The sequence below is a fragment of the Podarcis gaigeae genome (assembly GCF_964106915.1).
Source record: "Podarcis gaigeae genome assembly, chromosome: 7".
Taxonomy (NCBI): Eukaryota; Metazoa; Chordata; class Lepidosauria; order Squamata; family Lacertidae; genus Podarcis; species Podarcis gaigeae.
The window spans coordinates 40,616,298-40,633,541 of record NC_139683.1 but is presented as its reverse complement, the minus strand read 5'-3'; the positions used below and the strand labels follow the sequence as shown (position 1 = coordinate 40,633,541).

Below are 17,244 nucleotides of genomic sequence, written 5' to 3'. Positions count from 1 at the left end.
GTTCTCTTTGCAGCTCAGAATTAATTGCTTTCCATTCTTCTTGATGAATGAAGAGTTCAGAACAGAAGTTGGCCTGATAAAAAGCATTCCCTGTTCTTCACCTTTGGGATCAAATGCTAGCAACACTTCTAAATTCATATTGCTCGTGGGTATTTGCTGTTTTAATATTCTGCTGCCTCATTTCACCCTTGCTGGGCTGAATGACAACCTTGTCCAAAATCCAGTGAGAGGATTTTATTTAACGAACAATAAAACTAGAACATCAGTGTTTGTTTAGTTTGCAATTTGTTAACTGCGCGTCACACTTAACAATGTTAAATATTGGAAGACTTGACTAATGTGGATGATTGATTGGCTGCGAAGTGCCAGGCAAACTTAGATGATATTAAAAATAATTCTGGAAAATAGACGTTCTACACTCATGGGCACTGCTTCTTGTACTGGGGTGGGATTAAATCATATCAAGAAGCTCTCCAAGAAATACCAAACAGTATTTAATTGATTTTATTTATTTTCTTACATTTATTTTCTTATCCTACCTTTCTTCCATCATCAAACCCAAGGCAACTTACATGTGGTTCAGAGGTGGCCTGTCATCCAGGTAACTAACCAGCCCAAACCAGCTTAGCTTCAGCAAGGCAATGGATTCATGTGCTCTCAGACCATACCCTAGTTGCAACTTTCCTGCTGGTGGGATATTTAAATTAATTTTTATGAAAATAAAAATTGTTATGGGACAAGTGAAGCCATATTGAACTGTCATGGATTCACTGACAGCAGTGGGATGAAATTGGTTGACACGCCCATGAAAATGGCTTGTGGGCTTCAACCACTATTTCTCGGAGCTACGATGCGCTGTTTGGAATGGTAAGTACTGCATTCTTACTTGTTGTGGATCAAAACTAAAATCCTGCTTCTGTCCTTACCTGCTAATGTACAGAGTAACAGATGGGGGTGCTGCAACCGCCTGCTGCAGAGTCCTCTTACAAAGACCATGCGATCTGAAACGCAATGGTAATGAAATGACATCTCATGGAAGAAACCAGATGCTTTGTGTTCAGTCTCATCTGCTTTCTTTACTGACCTACTTTTTAACTCTTCTTTGCACTGCAGAGCAGATGCTGCGGCCCTGACTCATGCCTATGTAATTTGATCCGGGGCACGTAAAAGCGTTATTCACACTTCTGATACAGGGTTTGCTTGTGTCATTCACCATGCCACAATGACAGAGTCAAATCCTGGAAAACATAAGTCAAGCCACTAATATTTTTTTTTTAAAAAAAATAATCCAGTGTTTACAACTGCTTTGTGGTTTAGTGTCTCTGGCTACTTCTCTGATGAAATGCTAGCTCATAGACTGAGCCTGGGAACCCCTTGGACCTTTGAGCAAGTCCCGCCACCCACTTCCTTGTGCTGCAGTAGCAGGAGCCACTGCTAGTATTGTGTGCCTGCTGGAACTTGTAGCCTGGAAATGACTGGAAATGATGGCAGCACTACCAGAGGTACAGCAGAGCTGCTAAGTGCATGAGGTATGAGATGGATGGTCCCCAGGTCAACTTTGAGATCTACATGGTCTCAGGCAAGCTGGTTACCTTTCAGGCACAGCTCTCTGTATGTAATATGGGGATATGCAGGGTTGTTATATGGATCACAGGGTCGCTGAAAACATGCATGTATTTGCACCTAGGGAATGAAATACGGTGTCTAAGGTTAAAGTCCTATAGGTTAAAATGGGAGAATTAAACACATGTTTAAATCTCTTGGCTTGAAATCAATGAGACTTAAAAGGTCCTCTATTTTTGCTGAACCACACTACATTTTTTTCTGATGATTTAATAAGGAAGGCCAGCCACTACAGTGGGAATTATTGTTGTTATTATTGTTCATGTCACAATCAGAATGCTTTTGATGGCCATGGAGTGTCTCAAGCATAAAAGGTACAAGTTACAGGAGTGTGCTTTCAATCATCTTCAGACTTAACCTGCATTCAAAGTGATCATGCTCCCTGATCCTATAGATATCTGCAGATGTGAGGGATGTCATCACCTCTAAAGATGTGATTACATCATTGCTACAACAGCATTATTTGGTGGGGAAACTGAGCAGTTCCATCTTCCTGGGCATCCATTGTGATCCCACTTAAGTGGCTTATTTGCCATATTTCAGGCACATTGGGCTACAAAAATACTGTCCCTTTCATGAAGGTGCCTAACAAAGCGATGTTCACAACGACCATATTTTGATTTAAATTTTCACATTTATTGCTTGGAAAGAACACTTAAAAATTTGGAAATAAGCTTTTAAAAGGGGGTTGGAGGTGTTGCTGATTAATGTGAAATCAAGCATTCACAGTAAGAAATTAGTTTCAGGGCCAGTGAGCTCTGATATAGCAAGGGAAATCCCAAGTGTAAAAAGCAGAAGCACATCAGTCAATGCAATTGTGCTTCTGGATGTGCATTTACATCCACAGTTCATTTGGAGCCATCAGACTGGCTTGATATGTCCTTTGACCGCTTGGCGTGTAGTAAGACCAGTGCACAGTCAGATGGCATACTTTTATTTATCCTTAATTATGCAACAATATGTTTTGTTATCAAGATAAAATGGCTGGTTGCTTCTAACGAAGGACTTCATATCAGTTTGCTACAATTATGAGGAACGGATTTCAAGATTGACACTTACATAGTTTACTGCATTTTCATATTTTACTGCATTTTCTCCAGGAAACCCAGAGGTGCAACTGGTTACTAGCGTGACTCCGTTAAACTTCAGAGATGGGATTTTTATCAGGGTCTTGAAGACTGTTCTTTGATCAGCCCTTAGCCATGGAGATTAAGACCTACAGACCTAGTTCACATTGACTCCAGCCTGTACACAGAGATCCCACCCTCACTTGTCATGCTTTTCTACTGACAATCAGCACCAGAGTCCATGTGTGTGTTGGGGTGTGTGGGGAGAAGTGGGTGCAGATGGGACTCTGGGTCTCCTAATGGAGGAGAAATTGCACAGGTATTTCTTAAAAATGTTTATTTATACAAAAATTATTTCTAGAAAACAATACAATTTGTATCCATACTTTCTTCAAGATATCTATAGACGTGGCTATAGATAATATTTTGATTCGGAACACATTCAGCCATATAAAAATAAAACTATTTACATTATGTCAATAAACAAAGGTATTCGTTTTCTTTTTTTTTTAAAAAAAGGCACTGAAGGGTATTGCTCAGGCTATTGCATTTCCTTTGTGCATTTAGGAAAAAAAGCTCTTAAGAAATCCATTGTCAAAATCCCATTAACCCTCACGCTTGCACTTATTCCCATTTTTTTTTAATAAAAACAACAACACAAGTTAACAATCACAATAGTTTTTTTTAAAAAAAGAAGTGTGTATCAAGCATGTGCCTAGGAATGTCTGCAGTGACAGTTTTACTAAGGCACATACTGTTAAGACAACTGGACATACATTCTTGTTCTCTTCTAATGATGACATCTGAAGACAAGTCAGGGTGCTGATCAAGAAGCACACTAGTCTAAGAAATACCAGCAACCTGTCCTATTCACCACATAATGACTTGATATAGAAGACACTGGAAAGCACCTGTGATATTTGGTATCTGACAAAACTTAGTTTTGGAATGTAAATTTTAGTTTTTTTAAAAAAAGTCGTCCATTTGGCTTTTCCATCTTCCCGTATTTAAGATGTTTTGATTTCCTTTGTATCACACAATTGTCAAGCTTAACAATTGAACTAAAAAGCAATTTGATGTTATTTGCATCTTCCAATGGAGTTGTTGAGTTGGGAAGTAAAATATAAACTGCCTCCAGGGCTGAGGGTTCCTCCTGTTCTGTTGAAAAGGAGTAGAGAAATGTTCAGAGCCCAGGCAAATTCAGTGAGCTACACAGCAGCCAGATTCCTCATGTTTGTGCAGAAGAGACATTCGGGAGAAAGTTTTTGAACAGTTTTTGCATTGGTATTTCTTCACATCCGAATGGGTCTGCAAGTGGGCCCTCAAATTTGACCTGTCTGCAAATGCTCTGTTGCAATGAGGGCACGAAAAAGGCTTCTCTCCTGGAAAGAAATACACAAAAGAGGTTTAATCGTTTTAAAGGAACTTTCTGTATAAATGGGACAAGTCGTTTTGCAGAGGAATAAAAAAACATCATGCCTGTGAAAATGGTGTTTGGGTTCTATATATTATTAAAGGGTCCATTCATTACACTGCAGGCTGTCCATTCATTATTTCATACTTTTCAGAGTTTGCAGGATTCATGGTGCATTGAATGACAAGCCACTGACACTTTCTGCTTCAGCAGGTGCAGCCAGTGCCTGCAGGCTGGGCTCCACCCAGCATTTTCATATGTTCCTTCCATTCATTTACTGTATCCTGTGCAACGCCTACTGCTGCCCAAGGCTGTAGTTTACATGCCATTGGTGTGAATGGCAGAATTCCCATCAGATTGAATGCTTCAGCATTGCACTCTGCTTCCTTGGAACAGAGGCAGGACAAGGAGTAGCAAGAGGACTCACTTGCACATGATCAATAAAGCTTGCAATTAATGCACAAGCTACTCAAGTCTGTGAACATTTTTGACTTACACTCTGGCCCTGGGCATTGTTCACATAAGTAAGTGCAGCTGAGTTTAGTGGGGCTTAAAGGCTATGCAGCCAAATTTTCTTTGGAAATTAGGCTGGCTGTCCTCAGTGGAGCTTCCCCCTACTGAATGAAGCACAGGACTGCAACTTTAAGGTTTTTAGTACCATTGAAGAAAATCAGAAATTCTTTCTGTGATAAGTGCTTGAATTAGAGTGTAATTTGTCTTAAGGTTAACTTTTGTTGCTCACAGTGACATTCATCTTGTATTAAGTTTAATTTGTCTTAAGGTAAGTATACATACAGCTTTGGATTGCAGTTTGCAGATTCGTCTATGCCTTCAAACCCATTCTGTAATCCAGTTGCACTGTCAATGGAATGGGACTTCTATTTAAAATACAATCCTTAATTCCCATTTATTTCTGTGGATTTACACTTCATGGGATCAGGTCCTTTGTGTTTAGCACTGAGATGCCAGATCTCCTAAATGACTTTCTACAGTACACATATTTCTTACATGTAAGACTTATTGCTTTCTGTGGAACTCATTTCCAAGACTGCACATTTGATCAGAGTGTAAAATTCTGTGTCTATATGCTGACTAAGGGGGTTTGCTGTGTGCATTGCTTGGATACAATGCTTGACTGCAGATTATTGCATAGGGAACCTGGTATTTCTGCTTACTTCCTTCTCTCTTGTTTGCTGTCTGATCTGTCTACCTTGCACCTGCATTCCTTCCAAAAGCGTGTTCCAACACTCATGTTGAAGCATGGAATTCTTAGGGTCAAATGGATCCCTGTCTTGTGACAGCTTGCCGAAGCAAACTTTAAGTTCTCTAAAGTGAAAAAGTGCTACACCAGTACATAGGCTGACCCACTCATAAATGATTTAAAAAGAAAAGAAGTCTGGTGAACATTTAGCAGAGCAAACAGGATAACTTGAAAACAAGAAACGGACCATAAAGCCCTATGGGTTTTTAAAAATGGAATTATTGCAGCAATACATGCTACTGCAGCAATACATGCTATGCACAATCACATTTCCCCTCTTACCAGTATGTGTTCTGATGTGTCCTTGAAGTAACCATGGTCTAGAGAAAGCCTTGCCACAGATCTTGCAGACACAAGGTAGTGTGTGGGTCCTGATGTGCATCTTAAGAGCTCCTAGACTCACGTATTCCTTGTCACAGTATTTACAGCTGAAAGATTTCCTAGACTGGGCATCACAGTGCAACTGCTTATGCTTCGCCAGTCCAGAGAAAGTTGAGTAGGTCTTATTGCATAAGCTGCATTGAAATTTCTCTGCTTCAGTTGCATGAGGGTCAGAAAGTTTGGACTGGATCCTCTCTTCTTCATCACTAATGGGACTCTCCGAGCCACTGTGATCCTTGGATGAAGTGTCAGAATGTGGAGGTGGGCTGACTCTTCCCAAAGACGAAGGGTATCCGGAGAGAGGTGAGAGGTCACTGGGTAAAGGGGAAGGCAGCAGCCCAGTTGTAGTCCACACTGTGATGGGGTTGTAAGCAACTGAGCTCAGGATCTCAGGCTGTGGAATGATAGGCATGGGGTAGCTCTCATAGAGGTATGGGGAAATGATCACTGGAAGGGAAAAAAAGAGAGAATCGTTTTAAGACAACAGAGATTTTTCTCTTTATAACAGCAGTACAATATATCCAATACTCATGGAGATTGGAAGTGATGAAATCCTACTGACATTAGTCTACTCCAATGAAACACACAGAATGAACGTAACATTCTGTAACTTTAGATAAAACTTTACATAAGTTGGGAGGTCTGCTCAAAGTCACAGCTTTCCTCCCCAAGCCTCTGCTGCAGCCAGAGGAAATCCAGCAGTAAAACCCACACCATTCTCTTACATTTCCAAGTCACTCATTTTGCAACAGAGAGAATTTTTTTCCCAGCAATGAAGCAAACTCCTACGTTGAAGTTTTAATTCTGTTGGCACTGACATTTTTAGGGGGGAGGAAGAGAGAGAGAGGGGGAGAGAGAGAAATCTGTAAAAAAAGTTTGTTAAAAGTTTGCACCAGGCTATGAAAAGTCCCACTTCGGCAGCAACAATCAGAGCAGTTAGTATACAGCTTTCAGCCTTGGATTACCTGTGTGAGTATCCAGTTCACCATAGTTTGGCTTTTTGGAAGAGTTGAAATGTTTCTTGACCAAGAAGGATCGTGGCATCTTGAAATGCAGGGCTGCCTTCTTCCTGAAACCTCCTTTCAGCTTCAGAATAACGGTCCCCAGCTTTTGGGCAGCAGCAGCAGACAGAATCACTGCTTGCACATTGGTCCTCTACAGCATTGTCCTCTCTGCTCACCCCATGCAGTAAAATTGTGTAGTGCAGGGCTCTTTGCAAAGTGCTGTAAATACCCACTCGTCAGGTGCAGGAGGGGAGGGTCAGGGGTTTCCTTTTCATCCAATCACTCCTGATTTGCTGAAGTTCTTTTACAAACTCTGCCTGTTTGGCCAAGAGACTTATTCCTTGCTCTTCGCAAGGAGGATCCAATCCCTTCTAGGAGCTGAGGACTTGGGTCAGGTTTCAACTCCTCCCACTGGGATAGCTGTGAAGAACAGAGGAAGAAGAATCTCTTGTCAGAGGGAGCCTAGAAAATGTCTTAGAATTCCTGCCTACTAGTGGGGCTAATTTAAGTAGGTTCAGTAAGGGATAAGTTTAGATTTCACTGTACTTCCTCACCTTTGTCTGGAGTGCCTTGCATCCCAACAAAGTGAAAATTAATTCTTTCAAAAAACAAGGCTGCTTCCCAGATGTGGGATAATGAAAATGCTAAGGACAAACTGTTCATTATGAGGGGCAAAGGGCAGAGGGTAGAGGGGAAGTTATTCCAAGATAAACAGTCCGGCTTTTTTAGACACTAACGAGAGAGTCTTTGGCTTGTCATGTAGGGCTTGCTATTTTTGGAAGTGAAGAGGAGTTGAGCCGAGATGCTTAATAGATTAAGGAAATATTTTGTGTTTGCTGTTGAAGAACTGGCAATGAGGTGCCGTGGCCCCGATCCAACTAAAATTAGTTCTGTTTAAGACCCATTGCTGTAATTGTGCACTGATTTTAGTTGGATCAGGGACATTTTGTAAGACAAAACATATGCACAACTCAGACGCAAAACAGGAAGACAGTAATTGAGATAGCAGAATCCACAAAAGGGCTGCAACCATTTGCACTGATTACTCAGAAGTAAGCTGTGCTGACCTCAGTTGGACTTGCGTCTGAGTAAATATGCAATGGATGAAGCTGCATGGGACTTTTTCCAATTTCTCAGTGCAATGTTGCACATTTCCCTTCTAGAGGAAATTAAGCCACTCCCGTAAATGGAAATTATTTGGCTGCACATATTTAATTCTGTGCTCATTTTCGATTAGCTGACAGTGACTGAGGAATGCACAAAGGATGGGCAAGAATATGATCCCAGCACATTCAAGCTTCCCTTTCCTAAAGGAATGGCTGAGACAGCCACTTTCTTCAGCTTCAGTTGAAAGATATCATTCCTGTTTCATCTTAGCCAGCATAGAATATTCAAAGGTTCGTGTTTTAGTTTGGAGTAGCTTGATGTACCATGTGGTATCTTCTTGCTTGTCCAGTAAACTTATTTGCTTTGGTCATACACAGTACCAGTCTCATTTGCTGCTGCTTTTTGGGGTCAACAGCTTCAACTATTGCAGGGAGTTGGACTAGATGACCCTTCCAGGTCCCTCCCAATTCTATGATTCTGTGAACTACCAACAAACCTATAGGCATGGAAAGGATTTGAGCAACACAAGCACAGATTCATCCTGTTTAAACATTTAAAATTCATTCGGGGGGCGGGGAATATTTGCACTTCTGAGTGCACTCGAAACCTATATTTTCCTACTCAGCTGTACTACAAAATGTACCAGTAGACTGAGGGCTATAAAATGGGTGTATATATAGAATGAAGGAAGTGTGGAGGGAAGTTGCATTGAGACCACCCCAGCCTTCTCTGCAACAGGTGTTGGAATGAAGACATGGGGGGAAAATCTCTGTGGTTCTGTTAAGACTTGTAAGAGCAAAGTGCTTTGTCAAGCTGCATAACTTCTTTATCTGGGAGATGCCAAAACAAGTGCAGAAGTAAAGTTATCTGCTTTCATGTAGCAATTCAACTGTTAACAGGCTCCAAGGCTGGTGTTTATCCATGAGTGGTTTACATTGATTTTTTTTTCCCTTTAAGAACACCTATGCTGAAAAATCGTCAGTGTGTTTTCTTTATAGCAAAGTGCATAGGGGTTTTTTTTTTTAAAAAAAATACTTTAAAAACACACAGAAGCTATGGTCTATTCAGTTCAATTGGCAGGATCAAGACGGGGTGCAAGTATAAAGCCCAGTTCTAAGCATGTTTACTCCCAAGTAAATATGCATACACATACAGCCCAACATTACTTTGGGGTGTTGGATCGCCTCTCTCACCCCTGAAATCTCAGTTTTAAATCTGCTTCTTTGGCAGCAGCTTCCCTGCTTCTCCATTGCTTCATCTTGTGTGTGTTCTGCTACAAACTTAGAATTTCATGCTCAAGCTAGGTTCACGTTCTTCACCATTTTCTCTCTTGTTTTACACTAGGGCTAGGAAACGTATGGCCCTCCAGGTGTTAGGCAACAATTCCTATCATCCATGACCACCAGTCATGCTGGTGGCCGTTGATGGTAGCTGGAGTCCAACAACATCTGGAATTATACAACCATATAACTTCAGGAGGATGACAAGATGTAAATGAAACATAGGTTTCATTTACAGATGGCCATCCAACTTGTGTTTAAAGACCTTCAATGAAGGCGAGATCATGACCTTCCATGACAGTCGACTGTTGAACAGCTCTGACTGTCAGAAAGTTCTTCCTGATATTTAGCTGGAATCTCCTTTCTTGTAACAATGACTCTATTGGTTTGGGTCCTAGCCTCTGGAGCACGACAAAACAAGCATGCTCCATCTTCCATGTAACAGCCCTTGATATATTTGAAGATGGCTATCATATCTGCTTTCTGTCTCCTCTTATACCCAACTCCTTCAACTGTTCCTCATAAGGCTTGGTTTCCAGACCCTTGGTCATCTTGGGTGCCCTCCTCTGTACACATTCCAGCTTGTCACTATCCTTCTTAAACGGTGATGCCCAAAAGTGGACACAGTATTCCAGGTGGGTTCCGACCAAGGCAGAATAGAGTGGTACTATTCCTCCCATTGATCTGAACACTATCCCTCTGGATCACCACAGGTTTCCCAGTTCTGCCATTTAAACCACATTTCTCTTGGTAAATCGCTTCAAAATGAAACAGGTGCGACCTTACATTAAGTCAGGCCACTGGTCTATCTTGCTCACTGTTGTCTGCAGTGACTGAGAGTGGCTTCAGACAGAGGACATTACCAGCTCTACATGGAGATGCTTGGGATGGAACCTGGGGCCTTCTGCATGCAAAGCAGATGTTCTCCCACTGAGCTATAGCCCTTTCAAAAGTAAGCAGCTTCTGAATATCATTGTTAGATTACTGGGCAGAATAGCGTCTCCTCTGTCTTTGGCACAGGTCTTGCCATGTGGCTGGTGCTAAATACACATTAAGTAGCAGGATTAGTTGATGCCCCCCCCCCAAGACACAGCCACTTACTCCTTCCTTAATGGAATGTGTGAAAGTCCTCAGTAGACTACCAATAACAGAAAGATACATCCAGAAAATATATCTGCTGTGTGGGGTACTTTAAAAGCTTGCCCTTTTGCTGAATGTCTACAACTATTTAATTCTGGAAAGTGCAGTAACTTCTGCAGAAAATACCTCTGGGATCAAGCCACTTTACATTGTGGGTACAATTCCAGAGAAGTGCCAGTCTGTTCAGTTATGCCAGCTAACACTGAGATAGGCTTGTACATGCCACACAAAAGACATAAATGCTCTCATTTTCCATTGCCTCGTGCCAAATGCAGTTGCGCCAGTACAGCAGTGTAGTAATGCCTTGGTGAATTAGGCCCTTGGGCTCCCCTGTTCAGACTTCTGTATAAATCATAATGTTTTGACATGTCAACCAAGTGGCTAGGCTAAAACGAATAGCACCGGGCACTGGGTGCAAGGCATGTCATTACATGGTTTTGAAATGGTATTAGCATGACTCTTGTTGCCTGAGCGGGGTTTTCTGTTTTTCTGTTTTTCTTTTCTTTAAACAACCCAATGAGTTTGTATGAAGATGGCTAGAGATACCATAGTGCCAGAAAGGTGAAATGGGGTGAAGGAAAAAGATCACAGTTGAAAGGAAATCAGAGGGAAAAGCAGATCTCTCTTTTCATTCAGAAAGCTGGAGAAGGAAACATTTTCATGGACCCTCAGGCTGCTCTTTTAATTCTGAAGCATTGCATCAGCTTCCTGAAAATCTGAGATCAAACCACCCATCGTGTTATCAATGGATTGAGCTTGGACAACAGCAGCCAGTGCTTTGTTAGGGACAGTGTATATTTCTCAACTTTTAAAACCAGCCAGTTGAGCAGTTGATAGACTTCACATTAGCAGGAGTGATTGCCAATGGCTGTTCTTGATCTACTGTTCTTCACCAGTGATGAAGCGAAAAGGAAGATTTGGAGCCGGGATCTCAGAGTCTTAGTTTCCAGTTGGATTGGTGTGGAAAGAGGAAACTGCAAATACAGTCCTTCCTGTGCAGGCAGAAGGAACCCTCTTCCCATTCTTCACCTGCTGCATCATCTAGAAACTCACATTGGCTGGATTATCTTGAAAGGTGGGAGGGTTGGCTATCGTGAACTAGCACTTAAGTTGAATGCAGAGAACAGGTTGCTCCATTTTTATGGGTAAAGGGACACAGCTTCTTCTTTTAACCCAGGCTGGCTAATTATGACAGATTTGTGTGCAACGAACAAATGAATAGGCATGCCAAACATCATAATGCATTGTCAGAGTAGCCAAAAAACTGAGCATCTCAGGAAATGAAGGGATCTTAGTGCAGAGTTATATGCTATGGTTAATATGAGAATGCCACTGAAAATGGGTTCTTCTTCCATGATGTGTAGGGTCACTTTTCTCTCATTGTAAAATGATCACATTGTACGTACTGTAGAGCTAGGACAGAGAAAGGCACAGCACGATGTTGTCAGGACAAGGGTGATGTCAGGAGAAAGTAACACAGGTAAACTGTTTTTTGAGGCAGCCCCAAGCTGAGCATAAAGGGCAACTCTATGCTTGGTGAAGCAGGATCTGAGATCTTACCTAAATCAACAAAAGCACCCAGTTCTGTCTCAACTTCATGCTTATGCTTTTAACAGCAGGGAGAATTTGTATAGTTTTCAGCTTCTCCCATCAGAACTTAACTTTTATGTAGAAAGCTATATCTGTTCAACCTCCCTTTGACACGCAGTTATTAATGACCCTCAGTGTCAAAGCCGAGAGCCTATTCTCACACATTTGGATGTCAAAAGATGTTACCAGGGAGACATCAATATAGAAGAATTTGATACAGTTGCCCTCATTATACAAGATGGAGTTATGGGAGGGGCAGGGGAGACACATTTTGACATACCAGTGACTGACAGTATTATTTTATTTTATTTTCAATGCATGTGTATGTTTTTGCATTCCAGACAAAAAGAGTCAGGCAAAAAAAATGAATGTTAAAAATCACAAACTACTAGTTGGCTCATGAAACGCACTCCTATGTTTGGCCATTCACTACTATATCCTATTGTGTTCAGTGAGGCTTACTTCCAGGAAATGACGTATTGGATTCAAGCCTGAAGGTTGGTTAATGTTAGTCATTTATTTTACTATCAAATTACAGGAAAACATATTGAACAGGTAGATGAAACTTTGATTGTAAAGGGCAATTGTCTATTGTTCATATAAGGGTGAAGTAACATTTAACATGTTACATCTTGAGTAATTAGGTGATTTACGTATCTTCCCCCCACTTTTAGAAGCCACACAGCTTCTGACGGTTAACTTCTGGAATGGGGCCAGTGACAGAAACCAGAGAAAGTGAATATAGGGAAGCACACACACACACACACACACACACACACACACACACAGCACAGCTGCAATTCTAGAGAGATAGCTTATCCCTATTCAATCAGTTAGCATCATCATGTACTTGGTCATTATGTACTTGAAAACCATAATTAACAATAACATGAAACTATTAACTGGCCACTACTGACATCTGACAAGAGAACAGGGATTGGTGCTTTGTATTCATCTGTTTACCCTAGTCCAGAGTAAACTGAAATGATGGGACTTAACATGGTTACAACTAGTTTGTCCTATTGATTTCAATGCAACTTAAGCGCAAATGTTTCTGGAGGGAGTCACAGGTTTTTGTTCTGTCAGCACTCAGTAGATAGGATCCAGTAGATAGGATTACGTGGTCAATGGTTAAAGCATGAAATTCAGTACCATAGACAAAGAAAAAGGACTAGGTCATGATCCCAGCAGTGTGTAGAAATAATTATAACACACTGAAAAATTTCCTTCTACCTGTTTGAACTCAGATATTTTAATTTTTCCTTCCAAATCTAAACGTTCTTGAAATTCAACCTGAAAAACACAGCAACTCTAGCTAGCTAATTGATAGCTAATTAAGCTGTAAGGCATCTATCCAGTTCTATAATAAATAATCAAGTTCCATTATATCATCATTCTGTGTCTGTGGAAGCAGCAAGTGCTAGAAATGAACAAGAGCCCTGGGATGGGAGGACTACCCCACCTTTGTGTGACTGTAGGAATAGACCTGCCTCTAAAAATGAAACTGTCCAAGAAAGTAATTTGCAGAAACATTTCCAGCACATTCACCAACCAGTGAGGCTGGAGCAAAGTTATTTGCATCTTGGGTATGCAAGCTGAACATTACGGGTGCAGTTTTCCCCCTTCACAGATGCTTAAGGTGTCACCATAGATGTGTTCTCAGCGAATGTGTGCACCAACTATGCATCCTCCTATCCTATGAAAGGCTTTAGAAGTCCAGCCTTTACCATGAGTCCACTGTGGCTTTCCCAAGGCAGCCTATTGCTCTGTGGAGCCATCAGGCAATCAAATGCTGATCCTTTTATGCACTTTTATTGGATATTGTTATTTTTTCATCAGCATTGCCCTTTATGAACCACCCTGAGCATCCCTTGAGAGAAAAATGCATTATACTACGGATGTTAGGAACTGCCCAGGCTCAAAGTAGGAACCTTTGGTCAATGGTCAAGGATGGTGGGGTGTTGTAGTCCAGCAACATCTGGACTAGAGAATTATAAAACAATGCAGTTAAATTCTGCTAGGCTCTTCCATGTTGGCATACATCTGGGCTTAAGAAATGACAAGAAAATGTACTGAGGAGCAATGAGCTGGTTAGATTGTATTCTAAGCATCATATTGTCTTTTCCTAAGCTTCTTATGTAAGCAGTTGTTCAGGAAGACAGCAAAAATGTTGAAAGGGCTATTTTTCTGCCCTACTGAGTGAAATAGGCATTTCAGGGATTATTATATGGTTAGGAAGAGACACCTACTGGACATATCCATACTCTGCAACCACAACCTTTGTTGTTCTTTAAAGAACGTTTGTCCGGAGAAAAAGAGATCAAGTTATGTCACCAAGTGGCCAATAAATGAATTTCACTTAGAAGGAACCTTAAGATTTTTGTCAGTCTCTGGAATAATGGAGACACTATGCTGATTTGAGAACGACTTGAAACCTGTAAAAAGCACCTCAGAATACTCCTAGCTCAATAAAGAAAGAAAATATTATCTGTTAGTTTTGTTAAGCAATAAATAGTTTCTTTATATGCAGCATCATATGATTTCATGCAATCAATGCCTTCCTTATACAGTCTAAGAATTAAAAATAGTTCATGTACAGTACAAATATCACAAACAGGATGTATTTAAATAACAAACAACAAATATTAAATACTTTGCATTTCATAGTCTTCTAAAAATACTTTTTTCACATTATATTACATTATAACATTAATAAATAATCTGCTCTACTCACAGCTATTCCAAGTTCCTTTGTTATATATTGTACAACCTGCATCCGTTCATTCAATTATTTTTATTTTTATTATAGTCCTGAACATTCTTTTACTGATGCTTTATAAGCCTATTTAGGATTGTGGCATTAAACTCCTATCTTGAATTCCTCATGCTATCAAAATAAAGTCCAAACAAACAAACAGACACACACAGGGTGAGATTTTAAGCATATGCATCTATTGGGCACAATCTGTGATGATGTTATCTTGTGCATTCTCCACTTTAAGTGAAAGAAGCTGGGTAACAGCTCAGCATGGATCAGGCCTGCTTAGATCAGGCTAGCATCAGCTTTCCCCTGCAGACACCCAGGACTTAAGGATTGGATCAAGGAGGCAGGTGACCTCATGGAGGGGGCCCAGGGTGGTCCAACAGCCCTCTTTTATGCATGACAACCTTTTGATGTGATTCACACATCATGGGGTCTGTTGAAGGGACTCAAAGCAAGCCAAGGATATATGACAGAGGTAAACATTTTGGGTAATCAGTTGCTCTTTTAGGAAGTTAGGATGCCTGACTTTGAGAACTGTGTCCTTTTTTACATTCTGTATCATGGGCATAGCTGTCAACGTTTCCCATTTTTTAAGGGAAATTCCCTTATTCTGAATAGGATTCCTTGCAAAAAAAGGGAAAAGTTGACAGCTATGATCATGGGAGTTTTTGAATAGCATACTGTGGCCAAAGCACGTGAGCAATATCTATGAGGGCACAGTAGTGCTGAAAGGTATATTATTTGAATAGGTCTAACAAAATTACCAGTGTAGATGGACCAGTAAAATCTGTGATAATTAATAACATGAAATTATGAGTCAGTTTTAGCCTCTATTTATATTAATTCCCCAAGTGGATGTAATCAGTGTATATTCACTCCATGCTGTGTTTGGATTATGTAATATGCATATAATTCATGTAATGTATAAGCAATGGAACCTGAGCAAAGGAGTGAATATGCACTGATTACATTAATTTTTAGATTGAAAGGGAATTACGGTAGGTCTCTGCTAGTGCATTACAGCCAATCAGTTGTAAAAATGCTAGTTCTAAAATGAAATCAGAGCTTTATTAAAAGATTAATGAACATGTTGAATGTTTTAAAGGCAGATTCTGGGGGGAGGTGGTGGTAGAATTTCAAACTTCAAGATTCCTAGAACTGCTTGCCTCTAGTCCTTCTGATAAATTTAAAGAACTGAGAAGCAGATGGTCACATGGCACTGCCGTGTTGTGGAGAGAATTCAAAGGTGGACAACTTACTGCAGTTCCCTCACTGCGAGAAGTGAGGTTACAGGGAACCAGGGAGAGGGCCTTCTCAGTAGTGGCGCCAGCCCTGTGGAATGCCCTCCCATCAGATGTCAAGGAAATAAACAACAATCTGACTTTTAGAAGACATCTGAAGGCAGCCCTGTTTAGAGAATTTTTAATGTTTGATTCTATTTTTAATATTCTGTTGGGAGCTGCCCAGAGTGGCTGGGGAAACCCAGCCAGCTGGGCGGGGTATAAATAAATTGTTGTTGTTGTTGTTGTTGTTGTTGTTGTTAATCTTGCATACTTGTGTCAAAATTTTGCAGTCATTGGCCATGATCTAACTATACATGCATATAGCCCCATAGTAGATTATCAGTGATAGTGCACCTCATCTGTTTGGATAGTAAAGGATATTGAATCCAGAGACTGGATTTGGTCATGTGGCAGGTTTTAAATTGAACAAGTCAAAGACTAAAGTTTTAGAGAAAAACTTAACACGGACTGAAAAAGAAAGGTTTCAGAATGAGATTGGTTTGACCCTAGTTAAGGAAGTGAAATACCTGGGGGTCAATATGACAGCTAAAAACTCGAATCTATTTAAGGACAATTATGAGAAATGTTGGTCAGAAGTTTAAAAAGACTTAGAAATGTGGTCTAAATTGAAGCTTTCCTTGTTGGGGCGAATTGCAGTTATAAAAATGAATGTATTTCCAAAAATGTTATTTTTGTTCCAAACCTTACAGATTGTGGACAAGATGGATTGTTTCAAGAAGTGGCAGAAAGATATTTCTAGATTTGTCTGGCAGGGCAAAAAGCCCAGAATAAAATTTAAAATATTAACAGATGCGAAAGAAAGAGGGGGGTTTGCCCTGCCGGACTTTAAACTTTACTACGAATCAGCAGCTTTTTGCTGGTTGAGAGATTGGCTGCTTCTTGAGAACACTGACATTTTGGATTTAGAAGGTTTTAACAATGCTTTTGGATGGCATGCATATTTGTGGTACGGTAAGGTTAAAGCACACCAAACTTTTAAACACCATATTGTCAGGAAAGCGTTATTTAATGTCTGGATAAGGTATAAAGATTTATTGGAAAACAAGACCCCAAGGTGGCTGTCACCTATGGAAGCAAAGGCTCTGAAAAGACTCAATATGGAGGCCAAATGGCCGAAATATTGGGAGATACTAGAATTAGAAGGAGATAAACTGAAATTGCAGAGTTTTGAGAAATTAAAGGACAAAGTGCGAGATTGGCTTCATTATTATCAAGTAAGAGAGGCCTTTAACATGGACAAAAAGCTGGGTTTCCAGGTGGAAAAATCAAAATTGGAAACAGAACTGTTAGAACCCAAAACTAAGATTCT

The 17,244-nt window shown here is 40.5% G+C and overlaps 1 protein-coding gene across 1 annotated transcript; it reads right to left on the bottom strand.

The window, feature by feature from the left end:
- Positions 1–3,012: 3,012 nt before the first annotated feature.
- SNAI2 (snail family transcriptional repressor 2) lies at positions 3,013–7,382 on the bottom strand. The gene is made up of 4 exons (XM_083749641.1): positions 7,305–7,382; positions 6,712–7,170; positions 5,648–6,193; positions 3,013–4,072 (listed from the first exon to the last, which is right to left on the bottom strand). Exons 2-4 carry the CDS (start codon positions 6,788–6,790, stop codon positions 3,891–3,893), a joined length of 807 nt encoding a protein of 268 aa, XP_083605767.1. The 5' UTR covers positions 6,791–7,170; positions 7,305–7,382; the 3' UTR covers positions 3,013–3,890.
- Positions 7,383–17,244: the final 9,862 nt, after the last annotated feature.

Bases quoted from the DNA above. Each gene is read 5' to 3' on its own strand.
- SNAI2 (XM_083749641.1), bottom strand. From the start codon at position 6,790: ATGCCACGATCCTTCTTGGTCAAGAAACATTTCAACTCTTCCAAAAAG. The intron at 6,194-6,711 runs GTAATCCAAGGC...TTTCCCTTCCAG, and splicing joins TGAACTGGATACTCACACAG to TGATCATTTCCCCATACCTC. The intron at 4,073-5,647 runs GTAAGAGGGGAA...ATTTCTTTCCAG, and splicing joins ACACATCAGAACACATACTG to GAGAGAAGCCTTTTTCGTGC.